General features: G+C 45.4%; 1 protein-coding gene across 2 annotated transcripts in view; it reads right to left on the reverse strand.

Moving 5' to 3' along the window:
- Positions 1–1,303: 1,303 nt before the first annotated feature.
- FHIP2A (FHF complex subunit HOOK interacting protein 2A) overlaps positions 1,304–18,538 on the reverse strand; it is a 52,136-nt gene continuing 34,901 nt past the window's right edge. For both annotated transcript variants that reach the window (XM_074999082.1, XM_074999083.1), the window contains 4 exons: positions 13,939–14,082; positions 4,259–4,399; positions 1,801–1,904; positions 1,304–1,714 (listed from right to left, as the gene is read on the reverse strand). In XM_074999082.1, coding sequence (XP_074855183.1) covers positions 1,609–1,714; positions 1,801–1,904; positions 4,259–4,399; positions 13,939–14,082 — 495 coding nt within the window. In that variant the 3' untranslated portion in view covers positions 1,304–1,608. The remainder of the gene's footprint in view (positions 1,715–1,800; positions 1,905–4,258; positions 4,400–13,938; positions 14,083–18,538) is intronic.

Raw genomic sequence — 18,538 nt, forward strand, 5'->3', positions numbered from 1 at the left:
AGGCTCCCCTTACAGCTCCCAGCCACTTCCTGGCCTTGGCCCTGCTCTCTGGTCTTGCCCCAGGCCATCAATCCCCAGCTCTGCTGCCAGCCACTGTGCCCCAGCCCTGGCTGCAGTCCACTGCTTTCTGGCCCTGCTGGAGCCAGAGAGTTGCTGACTGTGGCAAGGGCCAGACAGCAGTGGACTGCAGTGGGTCAGGGAGCTGTGGTCCACAGCTGTGGCTTGGGAAGGGGCCGGACACTACCATTGCTCTGTTTCCCAGTCTCCAACTTTCAGGCTTCTGTGTCTCTCTGGTCCAGCAATGTCTGTGGTCAAGCTGGACCATGGATGTTGCTGAACCAGAGTCATGGCTTTTAGAGGTTCAACCTGTATTAGCAAAGTATGCTTGAGTACACGTCCCTTGGCTTGCAACAGAAATTCCTGCTCTGGCTGATAGATTTTATGCTGTAAAACATGCACTAGGAAACACCTTTGCATCCCACGGTTGTGAAACCAGGAGAGAATTTTGGTCCTAAATATTGTATCATCCTTTGTACTGCTGCCCAAAACAGTACTGGTCACTCTTTTGCCTGGACACTGCGGTTAATGTTTAGACAAGCAATACAACTTTTTTAAAATAACAGAACATTTACACTACCAATTTTCAAGGCACAAAATATTCTTAAACCAATGTTAAATAGCATTTTAAAAAAATACTGTTTTTTCAACAACTATTAATGACCTGTATAATTAGCATCCTTGTAAATGTGACATTGATCAGACAAACTGGAGCTCACATACAAAAATCTTAGGAAACTCTAGTTACATAGCTGAACTCAGGAGAAATCATTCAGAAAAACAAAAAGCACCACATTCTTACTTAAGATGTGATCACTGGCTACGTGCAGTCCGTGACTCACCAATGTATGGCAATATAATTTCACTAATATAGGGAATTACATCAGTGTAAAAAACTGGAATACAGTAGTGAATCAGATTTCACAGCCAAGAATTCACTACAATGTACAAATGTTGAATTCACCCCACATGGATCATACCATATGTATTAGTAGGTCTTTTTAGCCTCTAGCCGTGTTTTAGATGGTATCACTTTTATCTACACATGCTGCTTTAATCTTTTCCTTTCATTTTTTCAACTGAGGAGAAAAAAAACTCGTGACATGAAACCATTACAGAAATAGTTCATTGTTTTACAAAGCAATAATAATCACAAAAGACATTTAAGTACATGAGCCCCAGAATATATCAACCCCCCTCACCATCTAAAATGTGAAAAGAATGGCCTGGTAACCAAAGTTCTGAAGTTTGTAGCTCTTCACATGTTTTTTTTTTCAACTCTTCAAACACTGACTGGAAAGGTATGCCTTGTCTGCCCTGAAGTCCCTTTGTTGCATCCTGGGTTCAATGTCTGTTAGATTATATCTCCATCAGAGTGCAGCCAGTGCCAAGAATTCACGAACAGCGACCAAGAACTCACCCTCCAAAACAACTGTCAAATTATATCGACCGTTTGTTATGAGGCTCTCTCGTCTTATCTGGGTGGAGACAGTTGGCTTTCTTTGACTGAAACGCATTTGATGTTGTAGCCCAGTCACTTCAAGTGGCTGCTTAGGGCGTAGATGAGGCATGGTATTTTACAAATGCAATTGCTGCCAGCTCTTTACAGAACTCTTCCAGCACAATCACGCCTTCCAGTAATGTCATGTGGTCAACACTGGGAGAGGAAAAAAACAATAGGAACTAAGACGGAGCTGTCCAGGTGAACAGTTTGTGTGGAGGATCTGCAATTTATCTACTTACATGGGCCCTTCAGGCTCCAATCCAAGCAGACGCTTTCTGACCAGCAGAAGTTTTGGAGTGAAATCCGGGATGCGCTGGATTCTCACCATAAGATCTCCAACAACCTGCAAATCACACAGAAGCAAAGCTGTATCATGTGAAGTGAAAGCCAAATTAAGAAACAGCCAGTGAAAGTTCAAATAATCATCAAACTTCAGTGTTGGGCAATTTATTTTCACAATTGCCCAGCATGGGTAACGGATATTTTGAATCTTCCTGCTAGAATCCTCAGACCCAGGTTTCTGGTTTGCCAGCCACCTACAACATTTCCTCTGCTAATTATTGCAGAGAACATGTTATTTTAGAGTGTCATAGCAACAGGGTGGCTTGCCCCTGGGCTGCAGAGCCTGGAGCTAAGTCAGCCCTGATTACAAGATGAGCCTCAGCTGAGAAGAATCAGATGATTCCAATAAAAAAGGCAGCTGGCAGCTGCAGAGGATTGTGTAGTTGAGACTGCCAGAGGCAGGAAGCCTGGTTAGTAACTGAGAAAGCTCAGGGGAAAAGAGACTGTGGAGCTGCTTGGTCGGAGGAGCAATTCCTCTAAGGCGTAAGTTTGGTTCTTTCCGAGCCCCTCCGAGATGAAGTCTGAGAGTCAGAGCGAAAGAGCTGAAAGCAAGAGCAAAGCGAGAAGTGGACTGCAGAGTGAAGCTGCAGAGAGGGAGGGTCTCCTGAACTGATCCCTGAGGAAGGGACAGTCCTGCAGGGAGGAGGGGACAAGCGTAGTTTAAAGATGGGTGGAGATTTAAACCCAGACCCAAGAAGGGCTGCGACTTTGTTTCAAGAAGCTCTGCAGAAGGGGAAAGATGGGCAGGGCACTGCAGAAGCTAGGAGGGAGAACTTGGGTGGCAGACAACATACCATAGTCATTTTCACATAACAGGATGCCTGTGTTGGATGGGGGAAAACTGAATTTGAGGATCTTTGGATCTAAGATCATGTGTCTCTTCTAAAAAAACTGAATTCTATTAGCTCAGTTTGTACATGCTCATAAAGCAGTTTGTAACCTGGTCCCTCTATCCAGTGGTCTCTAAACTTTTTAAATCTCAAGATCATGTTCTGAATTTAAGGGAAACCCAGTATTTACCATGCCCCTCCCCCAAGGACCTGCCCTTTCCCAGAGCCTTGCCCATGTTGGCCCTAGTAAAGGCTGGCTGAGTGCAAGCATGTGTCTGTGTGTGGCCCCTGGGTCTTCATGTGCACACAGACTTGAAGTCCTAATAACTGTAGGCCCAGGTAACTGCAGGCCCAATTCACTGCTCTATGCGTGGGAGTAACTCTCTGGACTCCACAGTTATGTTAGTGGTAAATCTGGCTCTCTAAATACTGGTATAGAAAGTCGGCCTTGAAGCTATTAACTTAGGGGACTGCAGAAGGGGTGATGGACACCCATCTTGAGCAAAACTTCAGTATGAGCAGCTTTTGTTGGTGTTTGACCCACACAATCATGGTTTATCAAAACAAGCCAGAGGCCATAAAAAAGTCACAAAGTCCTTGGCTCTCAGGAGTTCTATCTCCATTTACCTCCCTTGCACTTCTGGGAGGATCTAAACCTCTCAGAGGGAGCTTGGTGCTACCTCCTCTGGCAGAGAGTCATTGCTCAATAGATACCTGAAGCTCTTCTTCCCCACACCCTTTGCACCCCGTTCCTCTTTGTATGTGGAGTCATTAGCTACAGCTTTTGGGAGCCTGATCACTTCACAACTGATATTTTTCACAGAGCAGCCTTGGTGGAGCTGGTTTTACTATCTGCAGGCAGGAATAATACATTCCTGTCTGTATTTTGTAGACCTCATCATACCTACTATTAGAGGAGAGAGGAAAAGAGAGAGAGATATGTAGGACTTGAGGTAAGTACAACAATTTTATAGTGGACATGGATCTGCAGTAGGGTTGCAGGCAGACAGAAGTTAATGATTCATGCTTGAAGGGGAGATGACAATATGCCATAGCATTCCATCCAAAACCACAGGATGTCCAGGAGTATTATCTACTAATGCCTCAATTAAACCATCTCTTCCACCATGTAGTTCTAGTGGCACCATATGCTTGTACTTATGCTATGGCAGGAAACAGCCACGTCAGTAACTCTGACAGGAGCTATTCAGAATAAAAATAATTTGATTGAGGGATAAGGTCAAAACCTTCAAAGAAATAACTTCGTAGCCACATCTCTGAAACTGTGCAAACATGGCAAGTAAAACAATTTAAAAGAAACTCAGGATTTACTGAAAATGTATTTTTCCAGAGTTCTTAGGTCAGAAAACCCCTTTAGTGCTTTTTTACTAGAAGTATATTCTGTTCAAGAGACTAGACAGTTGTTGTATGAAAGCCAATTATCCATCCCTTATCATTCAAGACAAAGCTATTAAGGTGATCACCATTGGAGCCACATCTAAATGTTAGATGGTTGTTTACTCACCCTGACAATAACAGAGAAGAGAGATCGACAGCCCGAAGCCAGATTTACATAGGGATCCAAAAGGTATTCGTGGATGTGCGGATGGGGAAACAGGGAGAGTTTGGACAACACTGATGTAACTTGTAAATTTACATCGTACGGCTGCGAACAGACAAGAGGACATTATTTGTTATTTTCATCCTCTACCCCAAGCTGACTCAGCTGCTTTCTTCTAAGTTGTGGATATCAAGTCAGGCCGAAATCTTCCTGTTCCTGCAATGCCCTCGCAACACAATGGTGGTGTATCAGTTGTAGACTTTCCCACTCTTGCAAGCTGCATTGTTACCTAGTACATTAGGTCCAGCGGATGAGATTAGCTACAGAAATGCAATAGGCTGAAAGTAAGTATGCCCTAGAGCAGGGGGTCAGCAACCCTTGGCAAGGTGCCAAAAGTAGCATGTGAGCCGATTTTCATCAACACTGGAGGCAGGAGATCAGCCCCACCCCTTCTCCTGCATACAGCCATGTGCTTGCTCAAAGCTATGCCACCTGTGGATGAACAAAAGACCAGCTAATGCTATGAACCACCACCTAAACAGTAAAGCTGCATCTTTATTTATTTGTTAATGAAGCTGTTGTAAGACAGACTATTTGTAACTTTAAAAAATATCACCGGACTCCTGCTATACAGAAGTCAAAAGGTCAAATTTCAGCACCCTGCCCCAGAAGGGTTGCTGACCCTTGCCCTAGACCTACGGTATACACTCATCCCCCCTTTAATGCGTACCTTACTTACGAGTACTTGCTAAAACGAGGGACACATATACTTACCATTGTTCACTATGCCAGTGAACTTCCCTACTTATATGAGCCAGCTGCAGGGTCCCTGGCCAGGGGGCGGGGAAAGCTTCAGCTCCAGCTGCAGGGTCTCCGGCCAGGGGGGTGGGGAGATCCGCAGCACCACCCGGCCCGATCCTAACACTCCCCCTGTGGAACTCCCCGTGCAACCCCCACCCCCAGCCAGCTCCCAACCTACATCTCCCCCAGGTACCTCTGCTGCAGCCTGCTTCACCAGAGCCGCCTGCAGGTTTTAATCCTCCCTCCCACTCATGGCCCCAAACTGTCCCCAGCCTTTAACCCTCCCCCCACCAAGGTTAATTTACCTTTCAAAAGCAGTGCTACATGCTGGCACTCCTACCCTGAGTTTGGAGCACTAGGAACCAATCAGACACTTTTACATGTATTTGAATGATAATTTAATGTCCCTCTTACGAGTTTTCGCCTACAAGCAGAAAGCTGGGAACCAATTGTGCTCGTATAGTGAGGGATGAGTGTATACATGTTCTGAAAATCTGGTCACTAACACACTATCAAAGTAGAAGAAACAGAGCAAGAGTTTACATGGTCATGGCAGCTATTTTAGGACCTGGGATAGGCAGATAAATAACTAAACTAAAATTTTCTTTCCAATAATAAACAAATGATCAGTGTCAAAACAAATTTGTAAAACAAAAAGTAAACAAACAAACAAACAAAAAAACCCACAAAAGGGCAGGAATGTGACCAGTCAGCAATGGCTGCTGCTCAAACTCTTCACTATTGAATGGAAAGTCTGTATTTTCCTGCATTTACATGTGTTTTCATTGTGTGACTTCAGAGTTGAAAATCTTTTTTTCATTGATTTTAGATGTGATGGGGATTTCTATAGCTCTGCCAAGGCCTTCACGGACTGTTCCATATTTGGACAAAGCTCACACTACTCAGTAAGATGGCATCATGCTGCAGCAGGGAAAAGATACTCAGAATGAAAGGCTGCGGAGTTATTATTTACACGAATACTGTTGGCATTCTCTGTGTTTCAGATCAGTGATGGGAAACCTGTGGGCCACATGTGGCCCATTGGGGTTCCATGTGCGGCCCGTGAGACATTTTGTTTACTATTGCCCATGTGCAGGATCGCCAGATTTAGCTGGTTTCCATCGCTATGGTTTTTTTCCTACTGGTATTACTAAAGTGACACACACACAAAGCAAGGCAGGTGAAATAAGGTGTGTGCTGATTACACATCATACTGACTGTGAGAACTGTGTGCTCCTTGTGCATCCAATCAAAGCACTGCTACAGTTCAGTTCTGCAAATTCTAAGGACGCAAGCGCAAATAGCAAAACTACCCTGTCCAAGGAGACAACAATGTTGTGACCTCCTGAGATGAAGAAGGACCACTCATGTGGCCCCCTCACTAGCCTAGATTGCCCATTCCTGTATATGACCATCTAAGTGCTTGCAAAACTCCCTCAGAAAAATCACTGATCACAGCCTGAATGATATGGACTAAGTGTCTGCCACCTGCCCCACAGTTGCTGAGAATTCTCAGGGATGTCACACAAAACAAAACAAACAAACAAATGGAGGTGGAAATTACAAAAAGTAGTTACTGTAGCTGTTGCTGCCACACCTAGGCTATGTCTACACTAGCCAAAAACTTTGAAGTGGCCATGAAAATGGCCATTTCGAAGTTTACTAATGAAGCACTGAAATATATATTCAGCGCCTCATTAGCATGCGGGCGGCCGCAGCACTTCGAAATTGACGCGGCTCACTGCCACGCTGCTTGTCCATATGGGGCTCCTTTTTGAAAGGACCCCGCCTACTTCGAAATCCCCTTATTCCTATGAGCAGATGGGAATAAGGGGACTTTGAAGTAGGCAGGGTCCTTTTGAAAAGGAGCCCCATCTGGATGAGCCGCGCGGCGGCGAGCCGCGTCAATTTCGAAGTGCCGCGGCCGCCTGCATACTAATGAGGCACTGAATATGTATTTCAGCGCTTCATTAGTAAACTTCGAAATGGCCATTTGCATGACAATTTTGAAGTTTTTGGCTAGTGCAGACACAACCCTAAAGGGTATTGTGATACCTGAACTTGCAAATATACTTGAATTGTGCGCTCAACTGCAGAAAGTGGCGAAAGGTCATAAAATGTCAGAATAACTTATAACAAACACGTACTGATGGAAAAAGTTGCAAAAACTAGACAGACTGAATTAGACCAACTGGAAAGGCCTCTTGCTATAACTTAAGGAGTTTAAAAATAATACCTGGTGAACAAAAACCATGACAGATCAGAAATCAATACAACAAAATTGTTGTGTCGGAAAATATGCCTAATGTGTGGACAAAATTCTAAAGGGAGGGGCTATTCTCATCGCTCTCTTTTGTTGCTGTTCAAGAGGACTTTAGGGGATAAATAATGGCTAGTGGAACAAGTCTGACCATAACGGCTGCAATCTCCATCTCCTGGGAGCATGGATCTTCTTTCTAATCCTGACCAGACCCAGCCAGAAAGGGAGCCAGATGATGCCACTTGCTTCAGCTAAATCCCACGTGCTACTTGTGTCATGAGACTTTGTCAGATCTCACCATGTTTTCCTTTCCCTCTTTCTTCCCTACACTTCTCTTTTTGTCTTCTGCCTAATAAGACCGTGGTTCAGCCAGTCAAGACTGAATATTTTGCAACCATTCTGTAAACCTGTGATCAGAAAGAGACAGCTAAATTCAATGCACTAAATAGTTCTATGCTGATACAAGTTTTCCAAGACTCCCAGTGACAGATAACATCGGGTGCTGGCCTGTGTTTATCCAGCAGTGAGATGGTAAGTGGGAGACAACAGCAGTGACAGAAACTGCATTTTTTCTTTGTGCTGTCTCATTAATAAAAGATTAAAAAGATGTGTCATAGAACGTAGTGTCATGGCACTAAACACGTTAAGGTCTCTGTATACCGCACTATGTTTAACACTGTTTAATGTTGCGCAATTTCAGGTCAGCTTAAGACCTTTGACTCTTGACCCATTTATTCCATCAAAATTAATACAACTCTGTAAAAACCACAAAGGAGGAACCACCCAGAGTGGCAAAAACAGGATTTCTCTTACAGAAACCAATGTAAGTGTGTGGCTTTAGCTTAATACAAGACAAAACGTGTGATGAATTGGGAGGCATTTTTTAGCTTGCAGTTTTAGGAGCCAACCTCATAAAAGTGTTGAACTGCCTCAACTTCCACTGAAGCCAATGGCAGGCATGGGCACTTGGAACCCTGCAGAAATGATCCCTAATCCTTTCGGTTAAAATCTGATGCCAGATTCAGATTCTGTTTCAGAATGTGCATGTGTGCCTATGTAAAGAATTTAATTATCTGGATCCCACTCAGTGTTTGTGGATTCAAAGACTGTACTCTGGAAGTGCTTTCTCTTAACAACAAAAACAAAAAACCAAACCAAAACAGCACACTCCACTCGGTTTAGAGTCTCACAATTCTCTCTAAAACTTGTTTAGCATACAGATGCACAACTTAGCATCCTGTAACAAATACACACCATTACCAGCGTTTTGGATTCTAGGGGGCAGCTTTCAGCCTGTATTTTAGACAAATGCTTTAAAATTGTCATCCCTGTTTTCAGGAAACATTCAAACTATTTGTTTTATTTTAATCAGAAGTCACAAGTCAGCTCTTATATTTACAGCCCCTTTCTAATTTAAGGAAGGGATGATTTTATATGCAAGTGAAATGATAAATAACAAGCATGCCAGGGGAATAATTTTTGTACTTCAGCATCTATGTGTATAGTGTCGATAATGATACTTGCCCGACTTTATAAACAGCTGAAAGATCGATTGATGAAAAGTGATATAAATTAGCTAGGTCTTATCAGTAATATTATTTGGACAGTTACTGCACCTGTATGGAGTGCCACTGATTTCAATGCAGGAGAAGTGCCCAAAATCCTGGTAGTTTGCATTCAGACTTGGGTTGAAAATTTCAACATCCCCAGGGTTTTGCATGTGTGAGAATACAGTTTATGCCCCAATCTTTCGGAACAGTTGTTGAAGAAATGTCTATTAAATATAGTCTCTCTAGAATAAGATTAAAGTACTGTTGACTTTTTTCAATGACTATTAACTACAATGACCCCCACACTAGAAAGGCAGGAAGAACAAAATGTGAAACACCAAGCCATGTATTGTATTATCTTCCTTCCTGTTTATTCTGTACTAGGAAGAATACCCACAGATAGCCAGGCCATCTAGTGACTGCATCAAGTACTGCAATATGGAGCCAAAGATTTGGAGACGGGGCTAGGAAACCTGCACAAAGGAAACATTTTGTGCCGCTTTCAAGTGACCTTTATATCCCCAACCAAATGCAAAAGGCGGCACTGTCAAGTACTTAAGGAAGCTCTGTCCAGCCTTCCTTGGTAAGCAAATGTTCATGGAAAATAATGTAATCAATGGCTAGTTGTAAAAGGATTCCCTCAGCTCACAAAACAAAGCAAATCCATGCCCATGAAACCTGTATCTTCAACACAGCTTTTGTTTCTGGTGCATATTCCTCAGCTACTGATCACCTCCACACAGGAATCTCAGTGCGTGAGAGGTGATGTTCCAACTCAGCATAAAATCTCAAAACAGTTGGATGATCTTTCTAAAATGATTGGCAGTGGAATATTTAATGCTGACATTTTAAATACCATCATCATACTTCAGAGATAATACCCCACTGAAGAGTGAGAGTGCAGTTAACACCTCTCTGTTTTTATAACATGCCATTCAAAGGGGGATTTCAAGTGCCTTACAGATTAGTTGAAGTGAATATTTGAACTTCTTTGTTCTCTCTCCAATCTTACTCACTGGGGATTATATTTGTATATCAGCCTCCATCTGCAAGTTGGGGATATTAGTATGTTTCTTTTGTAAACAGCTTTAAGAAATGCTGGACAAGAGCTAGGCAGTAGGATAATTATAATCTGGGAGGAAGTGTTCTTGTGGGACAGGGAAGTCAAAGCAGGACTTATATGCCATTCTGAAGGCACAAATATTGATGCTTTGTGTTCATCCTGATTTTGTGAAGACACAAATTCAACAGTGCGAGGCCAGCTCCTGTCAAAGCTCACAGATCCCAGTGCCTGCACCTCCCTCTTGCGACTGATAGTTCCATTGTGCAGTGGACTGAAGCTGTTATAGGAAGTCCTTCGTCATTAGAGTCAATGAAACCCAGGGACTCTGAAGACATCAGGATTGAAACACTGACTGGGACCCAGCATTCAGTGAGGAGACAGTGAGACACATGGGTGATGTGCTCCCAGCAGCGTGGGCTGGTCTGACAGAGACAGACTGCTCTTTTTAGAACTAGTTGGAACTCCAGGGGCTATAGTTTCTTCTTACAGAGCCATTCTTTCTGTCTCCTTGTTAGCAGACTGAGTGACACAGCTGCATCAGTTAGCTGCCAGAAAGACTTTTTCCCAACTATTACAAATGCAAATATAATATTTTAAGTGAAATTTTAAAAGCTGCAGGAACAAATGAAACAAAGAACGGCTTCTATAGTATACCCGCCAGAAGCAGCTCAATCCAACCTGTTTCCATCACAAACTAAGCATTCTAGACACAGGAAGGGAAGAAAACACAGACGCAGATAAGCTCTGAAGAAACAAAGATCCCAGCTTCATGAAAGCACAGTGTATATTACTAACGATGGGCTGTAGAGTGGTCCAGTGGACAGACACATTGGACTGGGACAGAGGAGATCTGGATTCTGTTTTACTACTGGCTCTGCCACTAGCTTGCTTGGTAAACCTTGGCAAGCCACTTCTCCCCTCTGTCCCTCAACTGCCTCATGTTGGTGAAGATAATGACACTTGTGAAATATTGCAAGGCTGTGCAGTCACTCTGGGGACAGCTGTGTTCTGCTTGGGAAAGAATTACCTCAGCTCCCAAACTGCAACTCAAAACAGTAAGAGGTCATTAGCTTTTGGACTGTTAACTCCAAAAAAGCAGCACTTCTTGAAGTAAATTGTACTGGTGCAGGCTGGGTTTTTCAGGAGCGAATGTCCTATGCACAGAGACAAATTTGTGCTAGTAGAGTTTCAGCTAGTGTAATAAAAATAACAGTGTGGAGATGGCTCAGGCTCCCCGACCTAGGTGGTCTGAGCTGATACCCAAGGTGCCCTGTCCACACTGCTACTCTTAGTGTGCAAGCTCAAGCCTTGCTGGTGCACGTCTGTCCACTTGGGCTGGGAGGTTCACTCTCAGCCACAGCATGTACATACCCTAAGAAAATGGGAAACAACGAAAGGACTTTTAATATAAAATTATGGTCCTGAACTGGCTTGAGGTCTTCGTTCTGATTCAACAAACTGACAGAACCTTGCGGCATCCCAGACCTTTCTGAAGGTTTGGAGAGCCTGACACTTGGAGTTGCGGAGGTGACCGCTGATAAGCTTTCAGTTGGCCCCTACGGACTTTTATTGTTTTTACCTTACAAAATAAACACACACTGCTAAAAAAGGCTGTAGGGAACACTGTCCACCACTCTTGGAGAGAAAGCAGTGCACAGGTGCTGGCCATTAGACCAACAGCTTGCTGGAGATACCAGAGTATAAGGCAGGGACATTGCAGCCTGAAAAACTAGAGTGAGAAGAAAATAGGACCATGCCTGGAGGCAGATAACAGCTGGAGTTCTGAGACCTGCCAAGGTGCTACTGGAATAGACCGCAGATAAACAATATTTATCTCCTTCGCAAGGCAATTTGATATCTGCTCAAGAAAGGTGCTTATTAAAACTTTGTATTAATTAATTTGTTATGGTAACAGAGCTAAAGGAAATCTAACACAATCTGCAAGCAAAACTGAACGTTTTGCTAAACCTGTCATTTTGTGTGGACTTTTCAATAACCATACACCATATCAAATCTGTCACTTTCATCTGACTTGATAGAACCAACATTTTATTTTTCTGGGTTACATTAGCACTTCACTATGAATTATCCCCAGGCCAAGTTTCAATTTGGCTCTAAGTACAGGCTTTTTGGTAGGAAATCGCTTTAGCAATTCATCCTTGCTGTCTGACTGAGGCAATTTGTTTTAATTCTTTTAAGAATCAAGTATAGTTTTTAACACCACAGACTGTGACATCTTGCCTGACTAACTCAGAAACTGTGCCATGCTGACAGGTACTATATCAAATTGACATTGTGCTTCAATAACAGATGCTATTTTTGTGGTAACAGTAGGTATATTTTCCCCTCTGATAACCATCAGGGATACATTCTGGTCCCTTTACTCATTACAAGTTATGTCTCATCACTGAGACAAAACTTTTATATCTATCAGATTAGTGGTTCCAAACGGCAGATAACAATCTATTGCAACATTGCTTTAGTTAATAATGTACAGAATATAGATTTACTGGACTCAAGACCCTGGGAGCAACATACAGTGTTTTTTAACTTTCTCCATATTAACAAGGTCAGACAGATACAAAATACACATGCCAGAGGACTATTTCCCTGTTTCCTTCAAAATGTAAAATTTCTCATACTCCAAATTACTGTGTGCCAGGTGAAAGAACTGGAATACTCAAGTTCAACAGTTCATTTACATATGTACACAAAGGTTTATTTGCTTTGGGATTCATATCAAACTTATATAACACAGAAAACATTCACCAGTAAATAATGCATTATGCACCTAACCTGATCTATTAAAAAAATCCAAAAAAATACAATGTTAAAGCAGAAAGAAGAGGAGATAAATGAAGTAGAAGTGCAGTTTATGATGTAGGAAGGGTACTAAGACAGAAAAAGTGAAACAGGGTTAACCAAAACCAATTTCTACTGAAAATTACATTCTGTAAATATCACTATTGAATTCATGATTTTTCAACAAGAAGAGCCCCGTCAAATTCACAGCCAATTTTGTTCAACACTAATAACTATATTTTTAACATTGGTACATAATGAAATGGCAGAAATATCTATTTTTAGTGATCTGTTCGGGGCTCGGAAACAGTGCCCTCCAGAAATTTCCTTGCACCATTAGTGTGAAGAAAATATTTACTCCAACCCTGAGAAACCTGGAGGAAACGCTGAGGATGATATACTAATATAGGCTGGGTTTTAATTTGCTGCACAGTGCTTTACGAACAATATTATGCAGTAAAGTTTATTAAATATATTGGAGATATAGACTGCAAAATACTCTGTTTACTGAAGAATTTACCTGGCTAATATAGTACAGCCAACTATAAATGCTGGAAAAATCAAAATAGAACAAATAAAACTGACACACACAAAGGCCATGTAGTTATGAAACAAAAAGGAATATTATAGGTAGTTAAAAAGTTTTCTCCTATCCTTTGCTCCTCTATAACACCCCACCTCCTCTGGGAAGGACAAACACGCAAGAAGGACTTGTGCTTCTATTAATTTGACAAGTGACCTATGCATCAGGTCCTCCTATCACTAGTGACATTTCTACTCTATGAATCGTATGCAGCTTTAAATGACATTCAGTTTTGGGTACCATTAATTAAAAAACATTTAGAACACAAAACAGGTAGTTAATACAGATGATTATGGTGTTAAGTGTGAGTGAGAACGTCATAATCTGACTTTGCTATTGATAAAGTGCCAATCACGTTAGCAAGGATGAGGTATAAATAGCTCCCTCAACATGCTTACAAGATTGCCAATATTAGTAAAACACAAAAACTGAAGAGTTAGTGCAGTTGAGCTACGCAGAATTTTTGGGACAGTTTCACAATATCACTTTGCTATATTAAAAATCTAAAGTGCGTGGAAATAGGGATCAGTCATTTATTGAGGATAAAAGAAGCAGAAATGAGAGCCACAAACAATGTTTTGTTACCTGATCAAGAATCCTGCCCATTCTGTCAAAGAGAATTTTCAAGAAATGTCCTTCAAAAAACGAGGCTTCCAAATTGCACTTTTCCAAAGACTTGGGAGACCCTGGCCATTCCCACTGTAAGCAAATTGCACAATAATCCCGGAACTAAAAAAAAAAGTCAGCAAAACATAAGTAAAGCAGAAAAACAAGCAAGAAGCTACAAACTTTGGGGTAAACAATTTCCTTTTCTTTTAATAACCTGCATTATCTGAGCGGGTGAATGGCAGCTATCTGAGAACTTCTATTAGAATATTCCCAATCTGAAAACAGCCACAACAAATATTATCAGCCTTCACTCAGACACTTTATTTTCCTCTTGCTGTGTGCAACATTAAGAAGGAAAAATGCATCCCTAAACTAGCTGCTTTTCTGGAACAGAAATCCTGGGCAGGTATAATAACTTATACACGCTGGTGTGATTCTCTGAAACCAAATCAGTAATGGCATAGACACTTGTGCATCTCCCACCGGGTTTCCAAGCACAGATCCAAGAAGGCAGAAAAGCTATTTACACATAAGCACCAATGTGGAGGGTGGAATAATTGGAGACCATGCATGTCATTGAAAGTAAGATGTAGAAATCAATTGTCCTTTCCCCAAGGAAAGAAAAGAAGACAGTATGCAAAATTAGAACATTATGGCCATGTGTACACTACAAAATAACTTTGAAGTAAGCAACTTCGAAGTAGAGCATCTATGCACAAAAAGCACCGCTCCCTTACTTCGAAGCAGGTTCCCTCTACTTTGAAGTAAATTGTCTACACACAATAGCCCCTGTTTTGAAGTAAGGGGCCAGGAAATGATACAGGCAGGGGATCGCATGGCAGACAAGCCCATATGGGTTTGCAGGCATCCGACCCCTCAAACAGACCATCCCAACACCCCCACCCTGCACGTCCTCAAGACTGCCAGACTGCAGACAGCAGGGCAAACTACATGGTGGGAGAAGAGCTGGAGAACATGCCTGCCCAGACCCTCCCCGAGGAGGACCTCCTCTCTACCTTGGCAAGCCTGCTGGCCATGCTGGTTGCCATGTTATTGCAGCAGCATGGCTGGGCCGCCCGCATGGGACCCAGCCTCCAGGACCTGGCCACAGCCCTGCTGCTCCTCCCCCGTACCCCCCGATCTGGCACCAGTGGCCCTTCGCAACCATCACTGAGTGGTGTCACCGGCTGGTACTGGAGGACTGGGACTATAAGCAGTGGCTGAGGAACTTCAGGATGACCAGCTAGACATCTGAGGACCTCTGCTGCTGGCTCGCTCCAGTCCTCCAGCACCAGGATGCCCAGATGCGGCCAGCGCACCAGGTGTAGAAGAACATGGTGTAGAAGAACATGGTGCTCCTGTGATAAGTCATCACGCTCGGGGACCTGGACGCTTCTCTCGTTGGGTTAGCAGATCTGGGGTTCCCCAATTGTTTGGGAGCTCTGGATGGGATGCACGTGGTGATCTGGGCTCCGGATCACAGCAGAGGTGCCTAAATTAACAGGAAGGGGTACCACTTGGTGGTACTCCAGGCCCTAGTGGACATGAGGGGCTGTTTCCTGGACATGTGCATGGGGTGGCCAGGCAGGGCCCATGATACCTGAGTGTTCTGGAATTTGTGGCTGGGACACTGGATGCAGGAGGGCACCTATGTCCTCCCGCGGGAGCTCCCCCTTGGGGACATCCTGATGCCCCTTGTATCGTGGCTGTTGCTGCATACCCGCTGCACCTGTGGCTCATGCAGCCCTGTATCGGACGCACCATGCTGGCCCAGGACACCTTCAACAGCTACCTCAACCACACCAGGGCACAGTAAAGCGGGCGTTTGGGAGGCTGAAAGGGAGGTTTCACAGCCTCCTCATGAGGCTGAATGTCAGCCTCCCAAATGTCCCCGCGGTGGTCGCTGCATGCTGTACCCTCCACAATCTTGCGGAGGGTAGGTGGGAGCCCTTCAGCCAGGGCTGGGCTGCAGACCCAAGGACTGTGTACAAACAACTGGCCTCTGTCCCATGCTGCGAGGCCCAGAGGGTTGGGGTCAGGGTTGGGGAAGCCTTGTGCCAGGCCTTTGTGCAGGGCCTACCCTGACCCTTCCAGACACACTCTGTACCATAGCCTCCCCTCCAGCCCCCTCCTCACACTCCCCCACCAAACGCATCCCCTCCCACTCCCCTGCACCACTCTCCCACCACACACCAGGGACTTGGGGTTAGGGTGGGAACAACACACATATCTGTTGGGGAATAAATGTATTTTTGAAAACAAAACAGAACATGTCCGACTATTTACCGTGCACGGGGGGAGCTTTCCACAGAGGGGAGGCGGGGGGCTGGGTAGGGAGACTGAACTTGGAAGGGGGCTGGGTGGGGAGACTAAACTAGGAGCGGAGGCTGGGATGGGAGAAGGCTCAGTCACCCAGCGGCGTCAGGGGCTGGGAGCCACAGAGGCCACGACTGCTTCTACTGCCCTGGGTCCAGGGCCTGTTGCAGGGCTGCGACGGGGCTGGGACCACAGGGAGGTGGGGTGGGGTGGGAGTGCAGTGGGCTTGGCCTCTGCAGGATGTGAAGGGGAGGCCACTGGGGCTGGAGCAGGTGAGTCCATGCCGGCCAGAGACAGGTCTGCCATGCGGTGGGTGCCTTCAGAGGGAGCAGCTGCAGGCCGGGCTGGTGAGGGGGTGGGAGGTTGGGCAAGGTGGGCTTCCAAGGCCTGGGCCACGGTGTCCAGACTGTCGGCTAGCCGCACCCACACCTCCCACTCCATCGCCAGCCAGTCCCAGAGCACGCCGGTCGCTTCCCGCGTGACTGCCCAGTAGGCAGCCACCTCCTTGTCCCTCCAGCGCCATCTCCATGAGGCCTGGCTGCAGCCACAGGACGATGCAAGCTGGGGTGATGGGGTTTCCTCCTGGCCCCCTGTGGCTGTGGCGGCTGCCCAACAATGGACCTATGGAGACAGAAGGAGACAGGGGACTAGCCCGTGAATGCTGGCCCCCACCCCATTCCCCTGCTGCCTGAGGCCCATGAACCCCATGGGATCCTGGGTGCCCAGAGGTTCTTGCCTGGCAAGGATTGGGCCATGTTCACTCGCCCACCATCCCCGGCCATATGGGCTATTCCGGGGTGGCCCTGTCCGTATGCTTTGTGACATTCCGCTTGCCCCGCAAATACCAGCTGTGACCTCACAGGGCTCGGGCGAGCCTTGGCTCGACGAGGTGCAGCTGGGTGTCCTGGAGTGGAGGGTGATGACGAGGGTCTCATCGCCGAAGCCCTTGTCACCGCCCTTGGTCCCGGTGGGCCGGTCCCCACGTCGGGGGGCTGGTGGTGCTGAGGGGTCTGCCTCCTTGTTGGTGTCCGTGGAGAGGGACTGGCATCATCCACGAGGTGCTCTGGGGCAGCCACATCCCTTGGCCCCAGCTGCTCGTGCAGCTCCCTGTTGTGGGGGAAGTGCACAGGCCATGCCCCCGACTGGATGGCAGCACCCTGGGCTTTGCAGTATGCCTGCATCAGCTCCTTCACTTTCCATCTGGACACTGTCCCCAGTGTGGTTGGGGTGGCCTCAGGCAGCGAGCCCCTGACCAGCCTGTTGAAGGCCTCTGCATTCCTCTGGAAGGCGCCGGTTTGCTGAAAGACCTCCTCCTCTCCCCACAGAGCAAGGGGGTCCTTCAGCTCTGCCTTAGTCCAGGAGGGTCCCCTCCTGACATGCCCCTTGCTGGGTGCTTCGAGCCCTTGGACTCATTGTCCAGGGCCTCCTGGGGGGCGCAGTCCTGCCATGCTCCGCAGGGAGTGCAGATGCTGGGTGGTGCGTCGAGCAGGGGCAGTCTGATAGGGAGCTCATGCTGCCCCTGCTTGTGGCACGTTCTCAGCTTCCTGCCTGGGATTGCTGGGGAACTGGTTCCTGTCAGGAGGCCAACAGGGACCACAGAGCCCTACCTGGGCTGCCCAGAGTGTCTCGCTGCTCTGGGGATGGGGAGGCATGCCACCACGGCAGACTCCTTACTTTGAAGCAATGAGTGCAGAACGTCTATACGCATCCTACTTCCAAGTTAAACTCCCACAAATGGAGTAGTGACTTCGAAGTTAGCCTCCCTTACTTTGTAGTTAACGTCGAAGTAAGATGAAATATATGTAGACAATCTGCAGGCTACTTCGCAGTGGCCCCTTACTTCGAAGTTAACTTCTACGTAATTTTGTAGTGTAGATGCAGCCTATGAGTATTTTAGGCAACTTCTGTTCCTCTTATTTGCTCCTTCATACTTTGTTCCTCTTCTTTCAGGAAGTGCTGTGGTTAAAACCATAAAGGATGCAAGGAAAGCAAAGCTTTCTATTTGAATGAGCACCTCTCAAAGTTCAGAGAGAAGGAAATCCTTTGAGTACTACTGCATATATTTTTGTTCCAGTTACTCCACCCCATCTCCCCAAACCCTTTATGCCCAACTTTGTTCCATTGTAGAAGAGTCAAAGACTTCACTAGGAAGACTGCAAATGAATGAAGATTGACCCGTGACCAAAGAGATTTTAGATCATGTTTTTAGAAACAAAATCTATGTTTGTTATTTCAAAATATGAAACATTAAAGCCTTCCC

Source organism: Carettochelys insculpta, chromosome 7 (genome assembly GCF_033958435.1).
Source record: "Carettochelys insculpta isolate YL-2023 chromosome 7, ASM3395843v1, whole genome shotgun sequence".
NCBI lineage: Eukaryota > Metazoa > Chordata > Testudines > Carettochelyidae > Carettochelys > Carettochelys insculpta.